This window comes from Anguilla rostrata, chromosome 9 (assembly GCF_018555375.3).
Source record: "Anguilla rostrata isolate EN2019 chromosome 9, ASM1855537v3, whole genome shotgun sequence".
NCBI lineage: Eukaryota > Metazoa > Chordata > Actinopteri > Anguilliformes > Anguillidae > Anguilla > Anguilla rostrata.
In genome coordinates this window covers 17,245,643-17,269,597 of record NC_057941.1, presented here as the reverse complement: position 1 = coordinate 17,269,597, position 23,955 = coordinate 17,245,643, and the positions used below count along the sequence as shown (strand labels likewise).

The 23,955-nt window shown below is 38.9% G+C and overlaps 2 protein-coding genes across 3 annotated transcripts; one reads left to right on the top strand and one right to left on the bottom strand.

Moving 5' to 3' along the window:
* Positions 1–634: 634 nt before the first annotated feature.
* LOC135263080 (arrestin-C-like) lies at positions 635–11,131 on the bottom strand. 2 transcript variants are annotated; one of them, XM_064350684.1, is made up of 16 exons: positions 11,021–11,131; positions 8,860–8,892; positions 7,248–7,278; positions 6,901–6,961; positions 6,113–6,157; positions 5,539–5,732; positions 5,256–5,315; positions 5,084–5,160; positions 4,641–4,776; positions 4,399–4,483; positions 4,130–4,202; positions 3,412–3,549; positions 2,969–3,052; positions 2,757–2,780; positions 1,607–2,556; positions 635–1,412 (listed from the first exon to the last, which is right to left on the bottom strand). In XM_064350684.1, the coding sequence occupies exons 2-15, from the start codon at positions 8,865–8,867 to the stop codon at positions 2,487–2,489; spliced, it is 1,086 nt and encodes a 361-aa protein (XP_064206754.1). In that variant the 5' UTR covers positions 8,868–8,892; positions 11,021–11,131; the 3' UTR covers positions 635–1,412; positions 1,607–2,486. The 2 variants fall into 2 exon arrangements, with proteins under 2 accessions (XP_064206754.1, XP_064206755.1); XM_064350685.1 differs by having other exon boundaries at positions 635–1,407.
* Positions 11,132–18,486: 7,355 nt separating this feature from the next.
* Positions 18,487–22,509, top strand: LOC135263076 (P2Y purinoceptor 4-like). The gene is made up of 2 exons (XM_064350674.1): positions 18,487–18,579; positions 19,519–22,509. The coding sequence occupies exon 2, from the start codon at positions 19,566–19,568 to the stop codon at positions 20,673–20,675; it is 1,110 nt and encodes a 369-aa protein (XP_064206744.1). The 5' UTR covers positions 18,487–18,579; positions 19,519–19,565; the 3' UTR covers positions 20,676–22,509.
* Positions 22,510–23,955: the final 1,446 nt, after the last annotated feature.

Genomic DNA, 23,955 nt, shown 5'->3' with positions numbered 1-23,955 from the left:
ATATCTTAATAATTATAACTTTTTAATGCAGACCTGAACATGCAAACCGGCTGCATGCTCTCAGAGTTGTACTTAAGTCGTGTCCTTCTAGTAGAAAACAATGGGAGGCAAACATTAATTTATTAATTATCGCCACTTGATGGCGCTATTTGACAACCACATTATCTTACTTTACCACAAATTCATTGATGTGAAATGTATTAATCTTTTGGCTAGTCTGATATAATTTTGTCAAATGAAAGTTGCTACGTACTTAAAAGTCACAAGTCAATGGAATCACGAAAAGCACTTTGTAAACAGCAAGCTACGAGTTTGGCTACATTATGACAAGTGAACTTAACATAGTTATTGGTTAAATGTATGGTTTTGATAAAACAAGACAGAGGCATCAGTCGTACTAAGGAATTACGTCAGATTAATTTTTTTCTTAAATTATTTACTGCCTTCCTTAGACCTTTGCATTCAATGACTGCCTGAAATCTGTGACCAATAGAAATCACCAGATGCTGGGTATCTTCCCTGGTGATGCTTTGCCAGGCCTGTACATATGCTGCAGCCATCTAAGGTCCCTGCTTGTTTTGATCTGACACAAGAAATCAATGTAAAAAAAAAAAAAAAAAAACACAATACAAACTGTGTGGTAACAGTTTTATTTTAACAGTGATTTGTTCCAAAATCCTCTTGTACGGTTGTAATGAATGTAAGTAAATTAAATTCTTTATTGAAAACAACCCCCACTGTTACATAGGCTGACCAATTCCCTAATTTTCTGGTCAAGACAAACAGTGACTAAAGAGCCAAACTGCCTTCCCCCCCCACCCCCACCCAGCACAATAAAAATGATATATCTGGCATATTTGTCTGTATTAAATAGCTTCACACACTTCACAAAAAGTGACATCTCAAGTTCTTTGTCCTATACACATCTACTGTTGGGGCTATACACACTGACAAACTACTTAAGTTATCTGTATGGGATGCTTGATTTTGGATAAGAAGGGATTGATTGTGAAAGACGAACAGACCGGAGGTTCTTAAATAAGGACATGCTATTCTCTCAAGCCACAGATTTGTGTTTTGCACCACCATTACCTGATAGTTAATCTTTACGCAATATTCCAAATTGAGTTGAGGGGCACAAAAATTATATTAAGTATCTCAGTCAGTGGTATTTATGTTGAATCAAGATAGAAAGTGCCTTAGGAAATATGTCTGTTTCAAATTTTCAATTTACTTTGGATGAGGGAATTAGTATTTTTGTGAGTGCATAGCAATTCTTTTTTTATATAAATTTTGGTGTCCACTTGTCCTGTCTGCTTTCCGTCCTTCGGTTCATCTCTTTGCTCTGCTGCTCCTTGGTGTTGTTCCCTTTTTTTGTCTGGTGTTGAGTCTACTCAATTACAACATCTGTGCTGAAGTTCATAAAATGGAAAGAAACATACACAAGAGTAATGCTAGTCAGTCCCCAACACCATCACATTGCAATGTTACAGGCTGGACTTCTGTCAGTTTCTTTGTGAATGTATAAGCTTGATACTAAATATCAACATATATGTATATATTTCTGTTGCTGCTTGGAAATTTCTCAGAATGCAAGTGACCTCACCTTCACTACTGAACGGGAATTTTACTCCAGTACGCTGCAGTTCACAAAATGCATAAACATATGAGAAAAGCATTAACCGTGTGTCATTGACATCACCAAAAACATTACTCTCAGGACTTTATCAAATTATATGCATACTGTATCAAAACACATTACTCAATTGTACATTTTAAGGACATGTAGTTACTGAGGATTTATTGTGTAATAAAATGAACAAGTATTTGTTAAGGAAAGGCCAAGACAGAAGGCATCTCTGGGCCTTCCCAAGGTCGTCCTTCTCAGAATATTTACTTTTGTCAAAATAAATGTATTTACTTATGTAATTTATGTAAGTTGTTCTTGAGAAGAGCATATGGAAATTCCAACACATAAAGAAATGATAAAATAATATTCTGTAGTTTCTCACACTTTTGGGAACTAAAAGATCAATTGAGTATCTGCTCACTATAAGCTTGCTGACTATTCAATGTTGAGGCATTTCCAAATGTGAACACAGCAGGTATGCTTTTAGAATGAATAAAAACTGCTCCCCATGATTTTATCACCATAGACACCCTTTAAAAAAAATAATTTTCCTTTCATTCCAATTAAAAAGCTGAACACATAGTCAGTCACTTTAGTCTGGTTTCCCTTCAGCATTAGGTTGTACTTACACATCTTCTCATTGCAAAGTCATCATTGTGGCAGAAGAAACAGGAAAGAAAAAAATTCATGAGAATTGTTTAATCAACAGCACTGTTAACACTTATCTTCACTCGCGTAACTTGTCTGTGCTGAATTAGACTTTTAAAAGTACCATCACCGCCATCAGAACAAAACTTAGAACAAAAAATAAAATAAAATACCTGAAAGGGGTTACAAATGCTCAAATGTCATGTGACTAATGACTCTGATATTTACCGGCAGGTTTAGGATGCATCAGAACCAGGGGGAGTTCCACAGTTACGTCACTGTTAGAACAAAACACACAGCCAATGAGATATCCTTAGAACAATCCAACACACTTTCCTACAGTTACGTATGTAGCTCACACCTGTGCTTTTTATGACACTACAGTATGTGCGCCACTATTTGCTGGTATCACTGGTATCATCATGTCACGCTGTTCCATTACTTTAAAAAAATTACTTGTTTGAAATTATGATTTTACCTTGCGGTCAGGTCTCCCAAGAGGCTGAGGGAAAATAAACATTACATATAACATATAAGAATACATATTTTCATACAATTAAAACATTTCAGGTTGCTTTTATTGGGTTGATGCGTACTATTTTAGTGATTTAGAAACAGACTCATTTTTTAGAATTTACTTCTAATGTGCGTTGCCATGGCAAATACGTAGAGTCTGGAGAGCTGCCTTACCCTCCTCGAGTTGCCATGAGGTTGACCCTAATTTTGTAGGAGACTAAGATGCCTAGCACATCCTTCTCCATGCCAGGCCGCAAGCTGCAAGAGAGAGGAACCAAAAAGTCCACGATATTGGATTTTCCATCATTTGCATTAAAAAAAAAAAAAAAAAAAAATTCTATACCCTCCTACATGGTTGAATCTGAATGGAGTTTAGTACATATGATATCTGGACCAAGATCTAAAATCCCTGCATGAGACAAGTTTAATCTGAGGCAACATGGCGACCAAAGAATGTTTAAAATAGATTGATATTAAATTAACAATTTATTTTCTCTCCTTGATCCTTGACAGCTACTCCAGCCCTGTAGCATTGGCCAAATAAAAATGTGTGGTGGTTCTATTGAGCTCCAAATAATAATAATAATAATAATAATAAACTAGAAAAATTTGCTTACATTGTAGTGGATGCAAGGTTAGTGTCCTCATACTTCAATCTGCCATCCAGGGCCAGACCACTCTTCTCTTTGTTGTTAGTCAACAATGGGGTGATGCTCAGGACTTTCTCCAATGTTCCATTGGGCTCCACTGTCTCGCTGCCATAAACATTCAGGAGAACATTTTTACATTGTACTGTAAAGATGTTGCAGAGCTTATCATCAGAAGTACTCTACCAGAGATTAATTCAAATTAACCAGGGACATGCACGTTTTCAAAAGACAGGTCAAGATGTTACTGCAGCCAATAATGCTGTCATTCTTTGAACAGGAGTTTTGCTATTTGTATTGTACCGTTATACAATTATTATGCATTACTTAGATTTGTATGTGTTTGTAATTCTTTTGTGTATGAACCCAGGAATGCTAATTTGATTGAACGAATGGGTTTATAAATAAATTAAATGAAATAAACAAAAAAATATACAAACATTTCTATTCACAAGAAGAATTTGGAGACATGCTAGCTCATGCGTAACTATACCAGACACACTCTGAATGTTGATGTTTGTATATTTGGAATCTTAAATGAACTTAACAGAATTTTTATTATACTTAATGGTACATACATCTGCCTACAATATTTAATTGTATGCCACAATACTACATTTAATTAATATTGATTTGAATGAAACAAACAATGTTTTACACAAAAGAATAATGTGTTTGGACCACTTACGAAAACTCCTCGGTCAGAACTGTCTTGTTGTATTTATCAGCACAGTAGAGCACCACATCTGCGGTCTGATCAACTGATGATAGAGAACAGCAATGGTTACAAAAATAACTTTTAGAGTTAATTATATGGATAAGAGAGCCAAACAGAATAAATGTGTCATGTGTTTTGCTTTTGAATAGTTAATAAGTTTTAACCAATTAGTTAAAAGTTAACCTACAGTTGAACTTTATGCTTCTAGCCTCTTTCTGCCGTCCTCTTTTCTTACTTACCACACACTTTGATATTCTTCACCACTTTATTGGATTCATTGTGGATTTTTACTCTGACTGGGATTGGGTCACCATGGTAATATATCTAGGAATGAAACCCACAAGACAACAGTGAAGATCTGGATGCAAATCAGATTATTTTCCTGTACAAAGAGGTGATGGTTGGTGGCATCAGTGAAGGGAGTGGCAACAGCAGGAATGCAGGACTCCTCCTGTCATTGCAACCAAACTGGACTTCATACCTCCTTCTCAATGGATGCTTCCAGGTGGACTGGCTTGTCTGACATCATGAACTGCTTGCATATGTCGGCCTTGGGTCCCGTGCCTTTGTTATCGGGGGCAAACTGAATCTTGCGAATGATCAGACGGCAAGTGTCCCTGTGGGGGACATAAATGTATAGGTAAATTCTCACGTTGCATGATTCAGAAGAACACATTAATTTGCAGGTGTCAGATTTCACAAGTAAGGATTCTACTTCCTATATTCCATAGATTTTCCTCTTTTCTTCTTATGCATTTCCGTAACAGCGATGGAGATCGCAGGCGTACTGAATTATTATCGGTTCTGTGTTAATGTAGTTCCCAATCAGTGGTTGCCCGGTACACAATACAAGAGACAAGTTGTTCTTATTGGGCTTATAAGCTGCAGTGAGGTTGGCAGTGCCTTTTGAGGGGTTGAACGTACTTCTTACTGATTTTCTCATCAGGGTTATCTGCTTCATTGGCAATGTATGCCTTTACTTCAAAGTCCACACCACAGGCCTGCAGCAATAGAGAGCAGGAGTGATTACTTTCCCAAGAGCGTTTCTGGGCCTTTATTTATTTCAGAGATGTCCGGAGAGAGAGTTAGGTCATACCTTGCCTTTATCTCCTGTGCCTGGCTGCAGAGTGACAGAGCAGGGCAGGTTGGTTGGAACCTGAAACAGAGGTGGTGAAATGATTCAACCTCACTATCCTCTATGCTCATCTAAATTAACATCTACATGGCAATGTACCAAAAAGAAAAAGAACAGACTTGAGAATCATATTTGGGGTCAAGGGTCTGTGCCAACATTTGTAAATGAATGCATGGATACTGATACTCTCAGGGTGTCAAAGATTGGGAGTGAGTCAGGGGTATATACAAGAATAAGGACCTACGTTGAATGTAAAGTGATATGTTTGGTCACCAGCTTTCTTCATCAGGGTCTCCTGTATAGGGGTGGGGGCTGGTTGGTCTCCAAGGGAAGGGTATATCTGTTTGCGCTGTGTCCAGATGTCTTTCCTGAATGAGAGCCCCATCACGTCCATGTCGTCACGACCATAGCGGAAAGCACAGGACAGGTAGACCCAGACTGTGGAGGGAAGGTGGGTTATCATCTTGTTGTTCAATACTGTACCAGTTAATTGCTCTCATATCTATTTGCCTTCTGTGCTGAAGCGTAATCTGTATTATTTACAGGAGGTCAGTTCAAACTAGTTCTCTAAAACAAAGGATCTTGTCATTTGTTCAATTTGTTTATGAAATTTCTTTTGCAATTGTGTTCCATCCTTCACAATAAACCAAGTACAGAGAGGCAATGTAGATGAGCGCAGAGGCAGGACTGATTTGGCAACCTGGCTCATACAGCATTACCAAGCTCATTCAGTCATGCACTTAAAGCATTACCTAGCTCAATCACTCATGATTATAAAGTCTTACCAAGCTCATCAGTCATCAGAGAATAAAGCCTACCTTTCTTGCCTCCAAGATTTGTCGGGTCAATCTTTACCACACCGTCTATTAGAGAGAACATGTAAAACAGAAGTCAGTCCAGCTTCAGTGCTAACTAGCTACCTCTTGAAAAACACAGTTTCATCTTGAACAGAAGTGCAAGATTCCATTGGATTGATGTGACAATTTAAAGGGTAATTACAGCCTAGATCACTTTAAAAAAAAAAATAATAAAGCTGTCAACATGTTTGTATGCTGACTTTATAATTAAACATTTTAATCCATGCTGTTATTTCAAAATTTCTGAGATAATGTCATTTGACAGAACAAACTGGTTGAAAACGTCTTGGTACTGCCCTTTAATGTTTGAAAAATGTTCTGGCCCCACCCCAATCATGATAACGGAGAACCTCTTTGGAGGTACTACTATGTCATGTTGGTGTCAATCAAAATAACCAGTCGCTCACAAATATTTTTCAAACCAGAGAAATATGGAGGCCTGTTCATAAACCACCTGTTCATATTCCACCTAAATAGTCCACTAAAATATGTTTCTAAAACATTTGAAGTGAAAAATAGTCCATGTAATTGCTGAATCTTGATTCATCTTTAATCTGCAATGCTTAGTTTAACAGTTTGATCCAGGTTTTGTGAGTCAGGCATAGCTATGCTTTAAAAATACATAATACATAATGCAAATGAAATTGACACACCTACTCCACCCACCCCAGGTGGCATTTTTCAAAATTGTGTAGTAGAAAGAGCCAGGCTGAAACAATGAGTGCAATTACTCTTTAACATTGACTCACCAATAGGATCCACGGACTCCACATGGTCCACGAAGTCTCTCTTCCCCAAGTAAATGGTCATCTGAAGATAAAAGAGATGTTGAATGAGGACAATTGTATGGCCACATGTCCAAAGTCATCTTAACATTCTGACATCATAGTAGGTCTGTTACCACGGAGGTTTTTACATTTACAGCGTATGTTTTGATGTTTCTGAGCACAGATCCTTCAGTTACTCTCAAACATTCAGGTTCATTTGTTTTGTGTCTAGATATTTACAATATTATTAAAACCCTCATCTGGCCACTATGGTGTTGCAATGGAGGCCTTTGTTTATATTGCCCAATGTGAAACATGTATCCTCTCACCTGACCATTCCCACTGGTTTTCTTGAAGACTCTGTACAAAGACCAAAGAAAAAGGAACTATTAACTTTAGATGAACTGCATATTCCCTTCTTATTTCTTAGAGGAAAAGTCAGATAATGAGTGCCATTCTTTGTACTGCATACCCATGCACGACATCGGATTAGAACTGACAAAACCAAATATTTTGGTGTTAGTAAGAGGTTACATATTAGGCAAATATTGAGCAGTTGATGTGTGGTGAGTGTAGATGAGCATGCATTCTCCAGGTGCTTCTTTTCACATCACAGCCCACAAGCCAAGCTTGTACAGGCATGACTTGGAGCAAGACACTTCATGTGCTGCTTTAGCAAGCAGACAGTGGGCACCTCACTGACCACTGGGGGTCGCCAAAGAGCAACGGGAAGAGATCCAGGCTAGAGTTCTTGAGTCGGTTTTGGGCCAAGAATTTTTGATAATTGATTCAGGTTGGTTTGGGCACGGGCAGCAGAGTAAAAGAAAAGGTTTGTCTGTGTTTATTTACCTTGCATTTCTACATGTGAGGGGAGCACTGTCCGTGTGCTGATTTGCTTCATTTTGAGTCAATCAAACTTTCTTTTGTAGTTAAAATGTATCTATCTAATAGCCCTCAAACTCCTGTTTGCTGTCACAAACTACACGGTATATATATATGGCTTTAGCGCAAATTGCTATTAGCACGCTGCCACGCTCTAACCTGATCAATTGGATTATGATATAGCCTAAAGGAATGGAATGGAGGCGGGGATATCCTATCAATGATAAATTCACAACAACAAAAGCAAAGTCAGAAAAAGACGTGACAAGATGGATGCGGAATCAGGAAAAAAGAAAAAAAGAAGTTGGCGACGGTCGAATATGTTCTGCTCTCTCAGGAGGAAAAGTCAGACGCGTGGAAGGTACATTACATTACAGCAGACGCTCTTATCCAGACCGACCAGACACAACTTTTAGATTGCATATATACAGTCGGATATATACTGATGGTTATATACCTTGCTCTGTGACCTTTAGGTTACAAGACCAGTTCCTTACCCATTGTACTACATTGACAAAGGTATTTGGTGTTTGGATTTATAAATTTGAGGGTTATCCGATTGTTAGTTACATTATTTTTTAAATAAAATGTTCGATTGTATTTAAAGTATTGTATGCTGTGTGATTAATAATAATAGGCTATCAGCCTATGCAAAGATTAAGACTAAGAAGTGAACTACCAGACAATAAAAAAGTTTCACCAATTGCTTGCTTTTGGAAAAATATGTTTTTGTTCGGGTTGGATCGGGCTCGGGCTGAGTAAAATACATGTGATATTGGGCCAGGCCAAGTTCAGGCTTTAACTAATTCGGGCCGGGTTAGGCTTGAAGTTCAGGTCCTTTGAAAACCGTAATCCAGGCTGACTGAACCCTCACTACCCTTAGATGACACTTCTACCGATTATACACGTCCTTGTGAGGCCACTGGCCACAGCTGGCACTGGCACAGTTGGCCACCCATACACTACAACAGTCCTTTAACAGGGAGATTCACCCAGCTGCCCCATAAAGCATTTTTAGTTTGATTTGGCGTAAATTCAGAGCAAGAGAAAGAGACTTACTTTGACATGACTGCCTGGTTGTATTCTGGGGTTCTGCGAAGATAACACAACTGTCAATAGCACCAGCAGGCTGTCAATAATAAACAATAACTTTATACATAGGGGCAAAATTTATAAAACCAAATGTGTGATTACTAAAACAGACCAATTTGAAGTACACTTAATGACATAAGAAGAGAAAATGGAAATGAATCTGTCTCTTAACTGAGCATTGTCAGATTACATGCACGGCATTGTAAGGCAGATTCCAACCAAGCCAGAAATAAAAAGGATATCCCTGGAGGGGCTAATCTCTACAAATTACATTAGGGTCTCAAACTAATTTCACCTAATCTCAGCTAAAGGCCTTACTGGGAATTAGCTCCTCTAATCTCTATTCACACACACCAATTTATTCTGCTGCAAACTAGGCAGGGGATGCGTGCAGCAACTTTGTAAACCTGTGTGGGTCTTAGTCTACTTGCATTACATTTCTATTTTTACAGTGTATAACTAAATTAACTCTGACCAAGCTGCTCGTTACAGAAAAAGCATCTTGGTTAGGATTTTTGTTTTGTGGCACGAATGTCCCTCAAGCATGTGTATTTAATTTGCATGCAATGGGCACATCACTATTCCAGTTTAATGGAGCCATGAATGGTTATTTTGCTGCATATATTTGTGACAACAAAGACATGCAATATATTTTTTAAGTTAAAAAGACAGATGTACATGTACTCCCTCAGTTCCAGGCTGCAGTAATGTGTGGTGGATTATTATCCAGAGCCATTTACGTAACTTTTTACATAGCATTTACATTGTAGCCAATTGTACAGCAGGATATATACTGAAGCACTGCAGGTTAAGTACCTTTGCTCAAGGGTACAATGGCAGTGTCCTACCTGGGAATTGAACCTATGACCTTCAGGTCACAAGACCAACTTCTAACCCATTATATTACACTGCCAGATTTTATTAATCTGAGATTCAGATTGATAAAGTTTTTATTAATAACACAGGCCCTCCTGTGTTAATAAAAAGTATGTTTTTGCATATGCTGCTAATTGTATTAGATACTCTAATGTCAGTATTTCTGTATGATTACAAAAATGAATCACCAAAAGCTATCACTTAGTAAACAAGTTAACCATAATTCCAGGTAATGCTAATAAATTGCCCACTACCCTTTTCTATGTGAAGAGCAAATATTAACTTTCTGGAGGCATATATTAATAAGTGTCAGACTACATAACTTACATGAACAGTTAATTCAGGTAATACTACGAATAACAAATTTGTATTTCGGTGTCATAAATTTGATGAACTTGAGGTTTAATATTTTTACATTTTGGAAGCCGAAGATTTGTATTCTAATTTACCACACAGATGATCTATCTATTTTCCATTCCTTTATATACTGAACATGATTTTATTAAATTAACTGAAAGTACACAATGACCACTGCTAACTGTATCAATGCAATACATCATTGCCATTTTCTAAATGTCACCATAATTGTTTTGGATGCCACCATCAAAAGCCAAATCCTGGAAATGATTCTTTATATCTTAATAAAATTTGATTAAACATGGCATTAATTTCAAGAATAGAACATTTATTTTGTTCTGCAGACAGGCATGGCATTTAAAAAAATATTAATTGAATCACAATGAATGTTTTTTAAAGCTCAGCCCAGAAGGTTGCAGCACATCTCTGCAAAAAGCTAAAAAAACACCATAATAAAGAGTAAATATATTGGTACATGCAATAATGCTCTTTGAAAATCAACAATGTTTGAAAGATTTGTAAAACTTTGACTCATCAAATACCATCATTCATCATTCAGTCATCACTTATAAAGGCTGACACGCAGATTACCTTGAAATGTTTTACCGCATACTGAATATAGAAATTCACTGTTTGAACTGATTGCTTTCAAACTTTTCCTTTTTGCTTTTTCATTTCCTTAGTGCACTTCGACTTCATAGCTAAACAAATTCAACTACCTTTAAAATATTATGCACAAACATCTTTACCAGAAATGTTATACCTGTCTCGTAGCAATCGAACAATCAATTGTTGGGTTTGTGTACTTCTAACGTTTTTTCAAAGTGTCTACTCCAAAACCAATAACTCTGTCAAACTGAGATTAGATACATGCAAAGCAGAAAGATAATGTTACCTGTTCACAGTAAGTGCGCACACTGGTGTCCTTGTAATTCCAGTGTGGTGTGAGGCTTTTGTGGTTTGTGTGAATGGCTGCCACTTGCTTTCTGTTCTGTCTTTATACCATGATCTCTGCCCCCTCCCCTAGGCTTACCTGGCCCAATATAGTCTGTTGTTTCCCCACGTAATCCTATTTGATAATTACCTGACTGCTTTTTACAGAAACCAACTGTTTAAAAATATATTCTGTTAATATTTATGTAAGGGATTATGACTATTTTTGTTGCAGTGGGGCTTAAAATACACGCTCGTTTGAGGCTTTTTTTTTCAACTGGTTACATATTCATAGACAGCAAAAATGCTTTGAAGGCCGCCCAGGGATATTCTCTGGTATCGATGGAATTTCCAACTATCTAGGAACAATCAATATGACTGCATGCCTGTGTAAGTTTTTAGCTGTGGCTGCACTATACAGCAGAGGGAATTATTCACTGAAAAAACACAAGAAATGACAAGAAGCATTTATAGTAGTTCAGCTGCTACAAAATGAAGAATCGTACACTTTCTGATACAAGCACCAAATCTGGCACAAAGGTAGCTCTATGATAGAAAAAGATTCCGATACAGAGCCAACAAATTTTGGGCCCCTGAGGGCCGTGGTGGCCATTTTTAAAAATGACCACCAAATAGTATTGTGTCTTCATCCATCTTTTGGACATTTTCCTGAGGTAAAATTGTCCTAGTCAGATATAAGAAGGGTCAGATCACCTTAAGATATCTTATCCAGCTACATAATGTGCTTATGTTCATTTAATGATATCAATGTTGAAACTCAGCAGATACACTTTCATTAAATTTTTTATTTTTACTTTATTTTTAAATTTCAATTACACAATACCAGCATTGGCGACGTGAAGATAAATATGCATGTGTAGGCTCACACACTGCACGCCACTGGTTAAAATGAACACTGCAACATGCCTACTTTTTTTTCAGTTTTTTTTTCTGAACAGTTTGGACAGTTATTAAAATGAAAGAAACCCCTGGGGGACTCAGGAATGAACACTGTATAGGCTGGCTAACTGGAACACAACTGCGGTTGATCACAGACAAATCCGAAAAACTCTAAAACAACAGTCAGTGACATCACCAGCAGATTCCAGAGGGCAGGGTGAAAATATCACAAGCCATCCTATGCAGAAGACTTCCAGAGGAGGATAATAGAGGCTACACTGCCAGACCTTTCATCAGCTGCAACAATCAAAAGGCCAGTTTTGTGGACAGATGAGACCAAAATGAACTTTTTACCAAAATTATGGAAAGCCAAAAATATGGAGAAAAGAAGGAACAGCCCAAAAGCACCTCCCCTCATCAGTGAAACATAGAAGAGGTAGCGTCATGCCTTGGACATATACAGCTGCTTCGGAAACAGGCTCCCTCATCTTTATGGATGGTATAACAGAGGATGGCATCTGAAGCATGTGTACAGACAGATTTTGCAGCAAAACAATGACCCCAAATACACTGCAATCAAAGCATTTATCAATGGGAAACAGTGGAAAGTTTTGGACCGGATTTAAATCCAATTGAACGTGCATTTGACTTTCTTCTCTGGTAATGCTGAAAAGGCATTACCAGTGAAGAAACCAAATGACTGGTGATGTCAATGGGTTGTAAACTTGATGCAGTTCTTGCATTTAAGGGCTATGTAACCGCATATTAGACATTATTGATCTAATTTACTCGTCAGTCCACCCGATAGCTTGCTTTAGCACGGCTGAAAATGCGTTCATTTCATGTTTCAATGCTGCATTTCAACCCTAATTTGGCACTTCTGACTCTACTGATTAGCAACTCAACAAGACCTCCAGCTATTGAATGAGGTGTGCTTTGTTGGGGCTGGAATGAAAACCCACAGGGTGTTAGATCTCCAGGAACAGGGATGGCGACCACTGCCCCAAAGAGGCTTCTCACTGTACTGCTCAGTGCCCCATAACCATAGTTGTAGCTCCTGTTCTTATGCTAATGCAATGTTGAGCAGGTGCAGAAGAGTCAGGAAAGATTATAGGTTGGCAGTAGTGGGGGTGGGATTGTCTGCACAAAACATATGGTATAATGGGATAATTATAGTGACCCACAGGACAGTTGTATATTTTCCTTGTGCTTTTAACTTTAATTGAATTTATTTCTTTGCTATTCCAATTGATAAAATGATAAATTGATAAACCAATTTGTACAACATGGTGCTGCAAATTTACGAAGGTGGCAAAAATGGAAGTTTTATCCACTGAAGTCTTGCAAAATCTGATTTGTCAAAAAGGTTCATTCCATAAGATTTTTTATCGTTTTAAGAAAAACAGCTCTGTTCAAATGTACATTTAACTAAACATTTCTACACCACATTTGGAGGTAGCACACAAGAGAAAACTATTTTCCTATGGACTACTTGTACTATTGAAACAGTTCATCCAGGTCATGGCTACAGACCATCACAAACTGCCAGAGTACTAGAATTTGTGATGGCTTAAAAAGGAATGTATCACTGGAATGTGACTTTTCTTGACGGCAGATCTGGTGAAAAAACCCCCCACAATTACCTAGAGTGTAAAGACGGATTTAAGCTTTTATCTCCTTAACTGTATGAACCCAGCAGACTCCTGCCTGTTTAAAAACCTGCCAATTGTGTGCTGAAGGTTAAAAAGTGATTAACAGGGTTGCATGGTGAAGCTGTAAAGGTAATGAACCTTCTGAGGTCTGAAGACTAAGTGGTGAGCGGTTGACTTGAGGACACGAAACAAAAGTCAAATGTATTAAGGATATGCAAAATTTACAATCCTAACATGACTTACCCATGGACACGTTGATATTATCTCATTTTCCAATTTAAATCAAGCCTTTGCTTAAGTGAAAAGACATCATGCCACAGAAAATGGCAATAGACTGATATTAAATCTCATAGAGAAAATTTTAGATAGGCAAACAAGAATGACCATTAATAAAAAATGAAGAAAAAAAACTTTAAAGACTAGAAATAATGAAGCTTTTTGCAACAACAAAATGAACTGATTGAAAAACAAAACACAATAAAGAAAAGTTTAGACCGGATGAGAGAGAAATGAACAATACAATTCAAGTTTCAGTGTTGTCCCCTGGTTTCTCAGAATCTGAAACGGTTTATCAGAATCTCCCCATAAAAAAGGTTTCCACAAATTTTACCACACCTCCTTTTAAAAACATACAGTGATCAAGTTATGCATCATACATGTTTGACTCCAGTTATATTTTTGTAAAATTTCATACCAGTTTCAGACAGTTTTATAGCACAGTGTCTGGTGTCTTATTGTTATTAATTTAAGTTGATCTTCTCTTCTGAGTTCAGTTATCTTCCTGCCTCATTGGTCCTTGACTTGAGGTCTGCCTTTGATACAGCAGGTAACCAATTAGATAATAAGGTATTGTGCTGTATAAGGGGAAGTGCACAATCTTTGTCCAGGCCATATTATCCTGAAATTAATAACATTATACCAAACTAAACAAACTAATCCAGTGTATGCAGTGTTATGTAAGGCATTCCTCAAGGTTTACTTTTATGTCCTTTTCACTTTCCCCCTGACTACGACGCCCCTGGTTGGGACGACTGGATGCAGTTTTTGTGAAGGGGGATTATGATTTTAAAGACCTTTGCCTGCTTATTCTAATCATCTTACTGCTAAGCTCTCACTAAAATAGCCGTAGTTGAGTAAAAATATATTTTACTGCACAATAATTCCAGGCAGCTTTTATATACTTCGCTTATTTGCAAATGTGGTTCCCCAGATGCTCTTTTGAAAAAATTTGTAATTTCTCTCGATTGAATGAGACGGCATGTACATTTGTTTCTGTAAGTCTGAAGGTATGTAATAAAAATGGAGAGGAAGCAAGAACTTGACAACAAATGATGCCCATGACATCTGTTAACAAGATTTAAAAAAACAAACAAACAAAAAAAAAAAAAACAATTAATCTAAAAATCTAAATATTGCACTGGACACTGATTTAGTGAAGGGAATTCTGTCCTTGTATTGCAGGGACAGTAAACCACGTGACCTCCCGGTCCCGTCCCACCTATATTGACAGATGGTGTAAGACTGACACTCTGCTGCTTGTATTGGCTGAAACAATGTCCACACTTAGTGCTCATTCAAGTCCATTCACCTGTAGGCTGGGCGGGGAGGCCTCAGCGTGAAGCTATGTTTGGATTAGACTCCTCATCCAAGAATATCTTCAGCTTTACCAGTTCCAAGTAAGCGTTATATGACGAGGATGGCTTTCTTTCTTTAGAGTCTTATGACAGACACACTAGTCACTCTAACTGAGAGAGTTTCTCATCCATTCATCCTGTTGGTTTTTACATGCACAGAAAAATTCAGTACCAGTAGCACTTAAAGGCCAAATTAAATGCATATATCTACTTAGTTATAAAATTATTTTAATGTATGGTATATATTTGCTCCTGTGTAATGGCTGAACATAAGAGTCTGAAGCTATTTAGATGGGAGGGCTCCTGTGAAAACGAATGTGCTGATGAGTGTGGTGTTTATGACCTAACAAGAAGATGTTCTTCTACTGGGCCAAACTGAAAAGCAATGCAGCTGCAGTGGCACTATAGTACAGGAGACACATGCTAGGATTCAGTCAACTCTTGTCTTTAACTTTAACAAAAAATGAAAGGCAATTTTTCCCTTCACAAACATAGTTTGATAACTTTAGCAATTACTAAAACTAACTTGCCAAACTGAGTTTCTTCAAACACATTTTTCAAAAGGGCTTTTTATTGATTGTTGTTGTTTTATTGATATTTTTCTCACTTTCATTTGTGGTAAAAAAAAAGTAGTAAAACATACAGCTAACAGGCAATCAATGCTCTGCATACATCTATCGACTCCCTAGAGTTCAACATATTGAGTTCCAATAGACCAGACATTGAATGTTGTAATTTTTTGTTCCTGTATGGCTTCTTTGTCAACTGTGCAAATAAATAGATGGTGTGCAGTCTACTTGAAGGGTAGCTTACTATTGCGCCCAATCACTCAAAGGCTTTTTTGTATTTGACATTCCATCCATCATGTCACATTCCATTCTCTACACTGTTTACTGTATCTAATTGCTTTAATGAGGGTCACTAATTGTATAATTAGTCATGCAATTCTGAATTCCTACAGTGCCCCATAGGGATTTAGGTGGTAATGCAAGTTAAAATCCTTTTGGGTCATATGCCCTTGACAAACTGCTGTCCCCAATTATAACTGTCTTCCTGGACTTTAACGTCAATTTTAAAACCCAACCATGTTGTGGTCTGTCTCCACCATGTGGCCATTGTGAGAAGTGTTCCAGAAGGGGCTCAATGAAACAATGTATGTTGAAGGATGGATGAAACAGGTGGGAGGTCTTCTGTCATCTAAGTTACCTATCGTTTCCTCTGTTTAGCATCACAGAGAAACACAGAGGAAACCACCAACAGCACAGGCACAAGCCAACATTGCCATAAATACTGGGTTTTTCATTCATTGTCTTCTGCTGATAAACTAGACTTGGCACAGCAATGGAAAAAGAGGAGTTAAAATTTCCTTATACATTGGCACTACTTTCTTGGTACCTACTCTGCTGCCACCTGCCTCTCCTTCATCCACCTTTAAAAATAACAACTTTGCTCATCCTTGTGCCTATTTTTGAAGCGTAATTCTACCCACTTCAGTATGGTCATTAAGGCTCATGCTTTAAAGGGCAGCTGTCACAACTTCTAAAAATAATAAGAGAAACGGGTTCACGTTCAAATACTGCATATCGCTAAAGTCTGTGGGTTTTCTCCTTTCTCATAATGACTCATGATAATTGGAAGACCCTTAAGAGGGGAGGGCTGTGGTTGCTAAACAAATGGGGAAATCTCATAAGTCATGGCAAATTAATGCTCATTCATAAGTGTAATGTGTAATTTTCATCCAGGGAGCAAAACTTGCTGTATCTTATCCTCACACCCACATCCATTTCGACCATTCATCAATGATTCATGAGGCCCCAGATTTATGATTCAAGTGTAATTCAGAATCCCCCCATAAGCAAATTCGTTTTGTACCATATTAATCTTGAAGCCTCAGGATCCTTACAGGTAAAAGTTTACATACTTAATGCAATGGGGACTGATTTTCTTTAATTGAGGCAATTCAGGTCAAGTACCTTGCTTAAGGGCACAATGGCAGCTACCGCACTGGGAATCGAACCAAGAAAGTTGAAGTGATGAGGCCAGGACCCTGGCCATTACACAACACTGCCACTCCTAATCAAAAATGTATTTCAAGATATATTTTTCACAGTATTATATCTATATATACAGTAACCCAGAATTATATTAATATATTAAATCCTAGATTAGGACTCTTATTATTGCATAGATTTACTGTCAATACATTAGCATTACCAGTGCTACATATGCTGATGAGTGAGCGTCCTCTCTACAGATGCATTAGACTGCAGCTAGACCATTTGATCTGATTTGGGTGATTTAACATCTGGAACACTCATACAGCTTTACTGTCTGTGAATAAGATTGAGGCAGACTAGACAAATTAATGTGAAGCGCCCTTCAAGAAAACCTGTCCAACTGTGGCATCAGACCTGGAAGGAAGAGAGATGTGGGAGATAGAATCCACACTTATCTCTTACCTGCTGGTATATAAGGAGGTTTCTGTTTTACAAGTGTGGCCTTTATTCTCCAGAATGTGGTTTATAATGGTTTACTATACATTATTGTATGTATATTTTACTGTCTGGAAACCTTGTTAAAATGACTAAAAGGTCTGCAAAGTGTGTGCAAAAGTCCTAAGTCCATTCAAAGGGTTTTGTGTCCATTCAAAGGATAAAAGCTCAGTGTAAATTGCTGCACACATTCGGCCTCACTGTTTTGACCAACACTGGCGTACGTAGGAGTTACAGGAACTCTTACAGCTCAACCCATAAAAATATCATATTGTAATTATTAATATTAATTTTTAGTTCAATGAGACATTATACATCTTAATTAAACATCTACTAGAACATTCAGTGGTTTTATGTCGAATGAGAAATGTACACTTGTAGTAGCACCTGGATTTCTATGAAGTCGAAATGATGTAATACAATTCAGTTATGAGACATTCAGTTTAGTTCAGTTTATGAAAATATTGTACTGATCTGCCACTTCGATAATTGCATATTTATCAGGAAATTGTAAGTGGGAAGTGCGCGTATTATTTAATACATATCTTTAAAATTTTAATTTGCGTTTAGAACCACTGACGTGTAAACAGTTTACATAATAAGGCAACCAATAATAAACCGTGAAGAAAATCGATGGCGTAACGTGAACAAATACAAGATTCAGAATTTTAGGAGGGTGTCAGGGAGGGAGGGGGCATCTGTCAGGCAGACAGCCAGCTGAGACCGTCATAACTCTTTTCCCGACGTGCATGCCGACCATCCTCGCTGCGCGCGTAACCGTAGTAGGCTATTCGACACATCTTCTTCGCTTCTTCATCTTTTCTTTATTTGTCTGAAAGCAAGGTAAGTCTGTTAATCCTAATAAGGTTTCCCTTTTTATGTCAACGGTTTTTAGTGACATGAACACTAGAACGTGACTTCTTATTTGCTACGCCTGTGAATTTGTGCGCGCGCCTGTCTGGTGTAATTTTGAGGCGATTTCGAAGTTGCACTTGTTCACCTTTTACTTAGACCGGGCTTTATTTTTGTGCCATACTTTTGAGTCGAAAATATTGATAATACTAACAAATAAGACAATGCTAACCCAGGTAGTGATTATAAATGTTATAAAAATTATTATGATTTGATGAAGCAGATAGTTAACAGTTAATATCATCATTACCCTTGTTACAGTTCGGTTGATTTTGATTACTCTCCCCTCAGCATCCCTCAGTCGCAATGATTGCATAAACGGTATGTTGTTGCGGTCTGTTGTATTCCAGGCAGGTCATTTTCTTACACTGACCATAAGCAAGCAGTTCTTAAATGTTTATTCTTCCAAGAAGGTGGATTAGACCCTTTTCTTCTCTCAGTGACTGAAAAGTCTACTCATGTTGAGGTCTCTCTGTGTCTTGGGGTGGCACATTGAGATGTAACCATATCTCTGAGCTGAGCAGCATTTCTTTTGCTCGCTTGCAATCTGCCAAATGTACAAAATATGACAAGATACACGCAACCAACGTGGTCACATTACACATGGAACGGGGAGTCCAGCCATATTAAGACCCATGTACATACTGTATTTTATGGGTACCACAAAAAGGAATTTTTATATCACATGTTTTTGAAGCTATGCACTTTTTTCAAAGATTCAGTTTTGCACAGTGGTGTTTTTTTTCAATATTACATCAAAGAGGATTTTCTTTACAGGAAACAACATGCATATGGTTTATATTGTCTCCTAAATGTTATTATCTAAATGATTGGGCACTGATTAAATACTTTTAAACTTTCCCCTTCTAGAATATTTATGAATGTCACACCCAGAAGCACCTGCTTGGAGATAGAGGATGAATTCTATATTGTTTTATGTGGACAATCAGACAGATGTGTCAGCGCTGTTCACCACCCGGCCATCGGAGGGAGCTGGAGAAGCAAACGCTAGCTGTCGCTTCGATGAGGAGTTCAAGTACGTCTTGCTGCCCGCGTCGTACAGCCTGGTGTGTGTCCTGGGGTTGGTCCTCAACTCCATGGCCCTGTGGATGTTTGTGTTCAAAATGCGGCCCTGGAAGGCCGGGACCGTGTTCATGTTCCACCTGGCCGTGTCAGACACGCTGTACGTGCTCTCCCTGCCCACGCTCATCTACTACTACGGCAACCGCAGCCACTGGCCCTTCGGGGTGGCCCTTTGCAAGATGGTACGTTTCATGTTCTACGCCAACCTGTACTCCAGCATTCTCTTCCTCACCTGCATCAGCGTGCACCGTTACCTAGGCATCTGCCACCCCATCTGGTCCCTCGCCGCGGTGAAGCCCCGCGCCGCCCAGGTCGTGTGCGGCCTGGTGTGGGCCGCCGTCACCGCCTGCCTGGTGCCGAACCTCATTTTCGTCACCACCAGCCGGCGGGACGGCGACACGCTGTGCCACGACACCACCAGGCCCCAGGACTTCGAGGGGTACGTGAACTACAGTTCGGCCGTAATGACCATGCTCTTCGGCGTTCCCTTCCTGGTGATCGTGGTGTGCTACTGCCTGATGGCGCGGGCCCTGTGCCGCCCCAGACGCGGTCTCTCCCCGGGCCAGCACCGAGGGTCTTCCCGCAGGAAGTCCGTCACGCTGATTGTGGTGGTGCTGGCGGTGTTTGCCGTGTGCTTCGTGCCCTTCCACGTGACACGTACCCTGTACTACGCGTACCGAGTGCTGGGCGCCGACTGCTCTGCGCTGAACGTCGTTAACTTTGCCTACAAGATCACACGCCCGCTGGCTAGCGTCAACAGCTGCATCGATCCCATTCTCTACTTCCTGGCCGGGGACCACTACCGCTCCAAGCTGATCCGGGCCCTCACCCGCCAGACACCCGCTCGCTCCATTGCCTCCGCGCCGCTGCCGCCCTCCCTCCCTCAGCCTTACAATATATATAAGATCCCAGACCATAATCCCCACCAGGAGCCAAATAGCTAGAGTCGGGAGATATGCCGTAAAACTGAGCGCTGTCATGTGCTGCACTGGGTAGAGGTATTTGCAGAAACACAAATCCTTGGTATCCATTGCCCAGTTAATCTGGAATGCAGTAGAGAGTAGAGATCAGCTTCTACCGCCTCTGTCTTCCTCCTTGTGCCTAAGGAAGCGGAACCTGAAAGGGTGTCCAAGCCAAGCAATGGTCGTCATATCTAATTCATTCTTTCTTAGTCATCATCCTTACTACATCTGAACCATGGGGGACTAATATGTCCAATGCTGATATGTGATCACACTTTGAAAACTGGTGAGGATGTAAAAGTACACAGTTGGCCCTTTTGCTCAACAGTATTTGGTTTGGATGCCTCTTCTAGCTGAAGCTTCCTGACAGTAGACAGTCCAAGTTACATTTGCCCTTCTGATAGTTGTCAGAATATTCAGTCTGTATGAAGGGAAGCTGAGAAGTAAAGTCAGACAAAGAAGAAACTTGCTAGCGATGGGAATGGCAACTACAACTCTCATCATAGGACACACACACAAAATTCTGCATTCCTAACCATCCACAACTACCACTGTCCCTTTAATGCATTAATAATAATGATGAAAAAAGAAGAAATATGAGGATTTTATTTACATTGAGCTTTTCACAAATGCAGCACTTTATATAAAAGTGAAATGTTCAGAGCAAAATGCTTTTTAAAAGGACTATAGTTGCACGAAGCCATTCATTACAAATAAATGAAAAATTAATGGTTGGGTCTGTTGCTTTTGCTACAGTGCTTGGTGATATCATAGAAGGCGGTCAATCTATAATGGATAATCCGGTGACAGTGGACAGTCAGTGTCAGTGTTCACATGTTGCCCAGTGACTCCCTGCAAACCAGGACACAACAAAGCCACTGTGTGCCTCTAAACTAGAGCCGGTTCACCCCTCCCCAACCCCAATCACACAGAGCAAATTTACAACACAAAGCTTGCTCTAGATATCACACAACTATATACACAAATTCTCTATCAAGTTGCTACAACTGGCTGAAACTGGATTTAATGATGTTAAACGTGATACATTTTCCGTGCAACCTGGACCAGGATTCCGTACATAGGTACCGAATAGGTTGTGGATGATTCTGTTCTAAAAACCAGCAAAGAGGCGATAAAGGGCCTATTGAAAGCACCTCCTCATGTCAGCACAGATAGAATTACACATTCCCTCTGGCTCCGATACAGACTCTACCCCACACTCTTTTGGGTTCCTGAAAAGGGCTCTGCCGTCATGACCCTGTTTTCTGTGATGGAGAAATTCACTCATCAGATTCTCTCATCAAGTGCTGCCAAGCGGACTTTCCCCAAGCTCTTCTGGAAGCTTCTTTGGCTGTTTGTACCTAGTTGTCTTGCAAAGGTCAGTGATACTTGTTTCCTATCTCCATTGTATAACTGGTGGGAAAGGGCTGACGTAAAAGCACTCCTCAGTTTCGAACATGAGGAATTAGACTGAACTTATGCTAATTCACACCCGGCCAGATACCCATTGCTCGCATGCTGAATACAGCTGTGGACAGTAGATCAGATCTCTGTACTCTAGGTTTTCCTCAGTCACCAATTTAAAAAAATGAATTGTGTGAGTTGCGCCCATCCCTGGCACTCCAACAACAAAAATAGCTTTTTAGAAATGTATGAAAGTGAAAATTCTACTTTTTAAAATACTCCTTTAAAATAAGGAGAATAAAACCTGCCTTCATTTTGAGAATATGTCCAACTGCAACATTGTTTCAATGTGTTTGTGGGGAGCTGTTTTATTATTATAGTTTGTAATAGTATTACATTTTTATACATCTTAATAAATGGTCTTGATAAATTGATGAGTCTCTTCATTTTTTAATGCAACATGGTCTCAGGCAAAGCTGAGAAGACTTGCAAAAATTGTGAAAATCAAATACTCATTAATTTGTTGTCCATTCCAGTAAATCATGAATTGCCTTGGCAGAAAAGAAAGCTCTCCTCACTGTCACCATTTCGATTTTAAGGACATTTGGCAATGTAACACTACGCTCCTTCAGCTGAAAATCTGAACTGTTAAGTAGTTTGTGGGGGGTCTGTGAGCAGCAGCAATGGAAGAGGCAATGTTCGAGAAAAGCACGACATTAGCAACATTTCTGCAGATCATCTGGGTTGAAGCCTGAGAGAACCGGGATTGGGATTTTACAGGGTAGATTTCCTGGTGAATTTTTCCCAACCGTTTAAAATGGAGAAAAACAATCAAAACAATGTACTCTGATAGAATAGGACACGCCATTGCTCAGCCAGGGGATTTCCTGATCACTATAAAGCACAAAGCTATAATATCTTACTATCCATTCTTAAACCAAGGAACACGTATGTGCACTTGTACAGCAGGTGCTTTTTAGTTCTTAGTCAACTTGATTCCGTGAAGAGGGAAAACAGTGAAAACAATGCACAGTGCACTGTGTAAACATTCAGGCTTCCTATTCAAGACTTTTTATACATCGTTACACTTGCCCATTATCACAAGCTATCACACGTCTTTCAAAATAACCTATGTGGATTTTATTTAACTGAAAAAAAAAAAAACAGAATTGGCCTGGATTAAGTGTTCTATACAGATAGCATTCAGGATCCGATGTCTCGACATTCTATCAGGAAGCAGACGGCATCTGAAAATTCTAATTTTCATAAACTGCACAGCTGCCTGTGTGATGACTGAGCGAAGCAAACTCTACAAGGATAATTTATTTCCAGTGATTGTTTCTGCAAACAGTCACGGTGCCAAAATCTGCCCTCAAGTGATCATTTGTGGAATTACAATGTGAAAGCAAAGGAACTATTAAAGAATAGACTGATGGCCAGCTTATGACTCTTCCTTGTTCCTTTTGACTTTATTTAAATAAACATGTGTAAAGCCAAGAAACATTTTAAGTAAAAATCACTAATCACAAGCACAGAAATATTTTTTATTGCACATCACTCATTATTTTGGTAACTGGGACATATATTTAATTTCATATAAGTCAGCTTTTAGAAGGATGCAACACCTCTCTGTGACAACTGTTAGCAAAAAAGTGCTACCATTTTACATTCTCAAAAGAAATATATGATAAACTGTAAGGTGAAATATCATTAGTTTATCACCTGCTGTATGTCAAATGGCAAGAAATCCAAGTGGATAAATCCTTGGAGTTCAAGCTCTCCTGGAGTTCAGTCTGCACCAGAACAGTAAGTAATGCACCATTAAATTACACTGCCTTCATTTATCAGATGGTCTTAT

Excerpts from the sequence above, each read along its gene's own strand:
- LOC135263076 (XM_064350674.1), top strand. The coding sequence starts at position 19,566 with ATGAATTCTATATTGTTTTATGTGGACAATCAGACAGATGTGTCAGCG.
- LOC135263080 (XM_064350684.1), bottom strand. Across the intron at positions 6,962-7,247 it reads AAACCAGTGGGAATGGTCAG|ATGACCATTTACTTGGGGAA; the intron begins GTGAGAGGATAC and ends TTTTATCTTCAG. Across the intron at positions 5,161-5,255 it reads GCACAGGAGATAAAGGCAAG|GCCTGTGGTGTGGACTTTGA; the intron begins GTATGACCTAAC and ends CTATTGCTGCAG.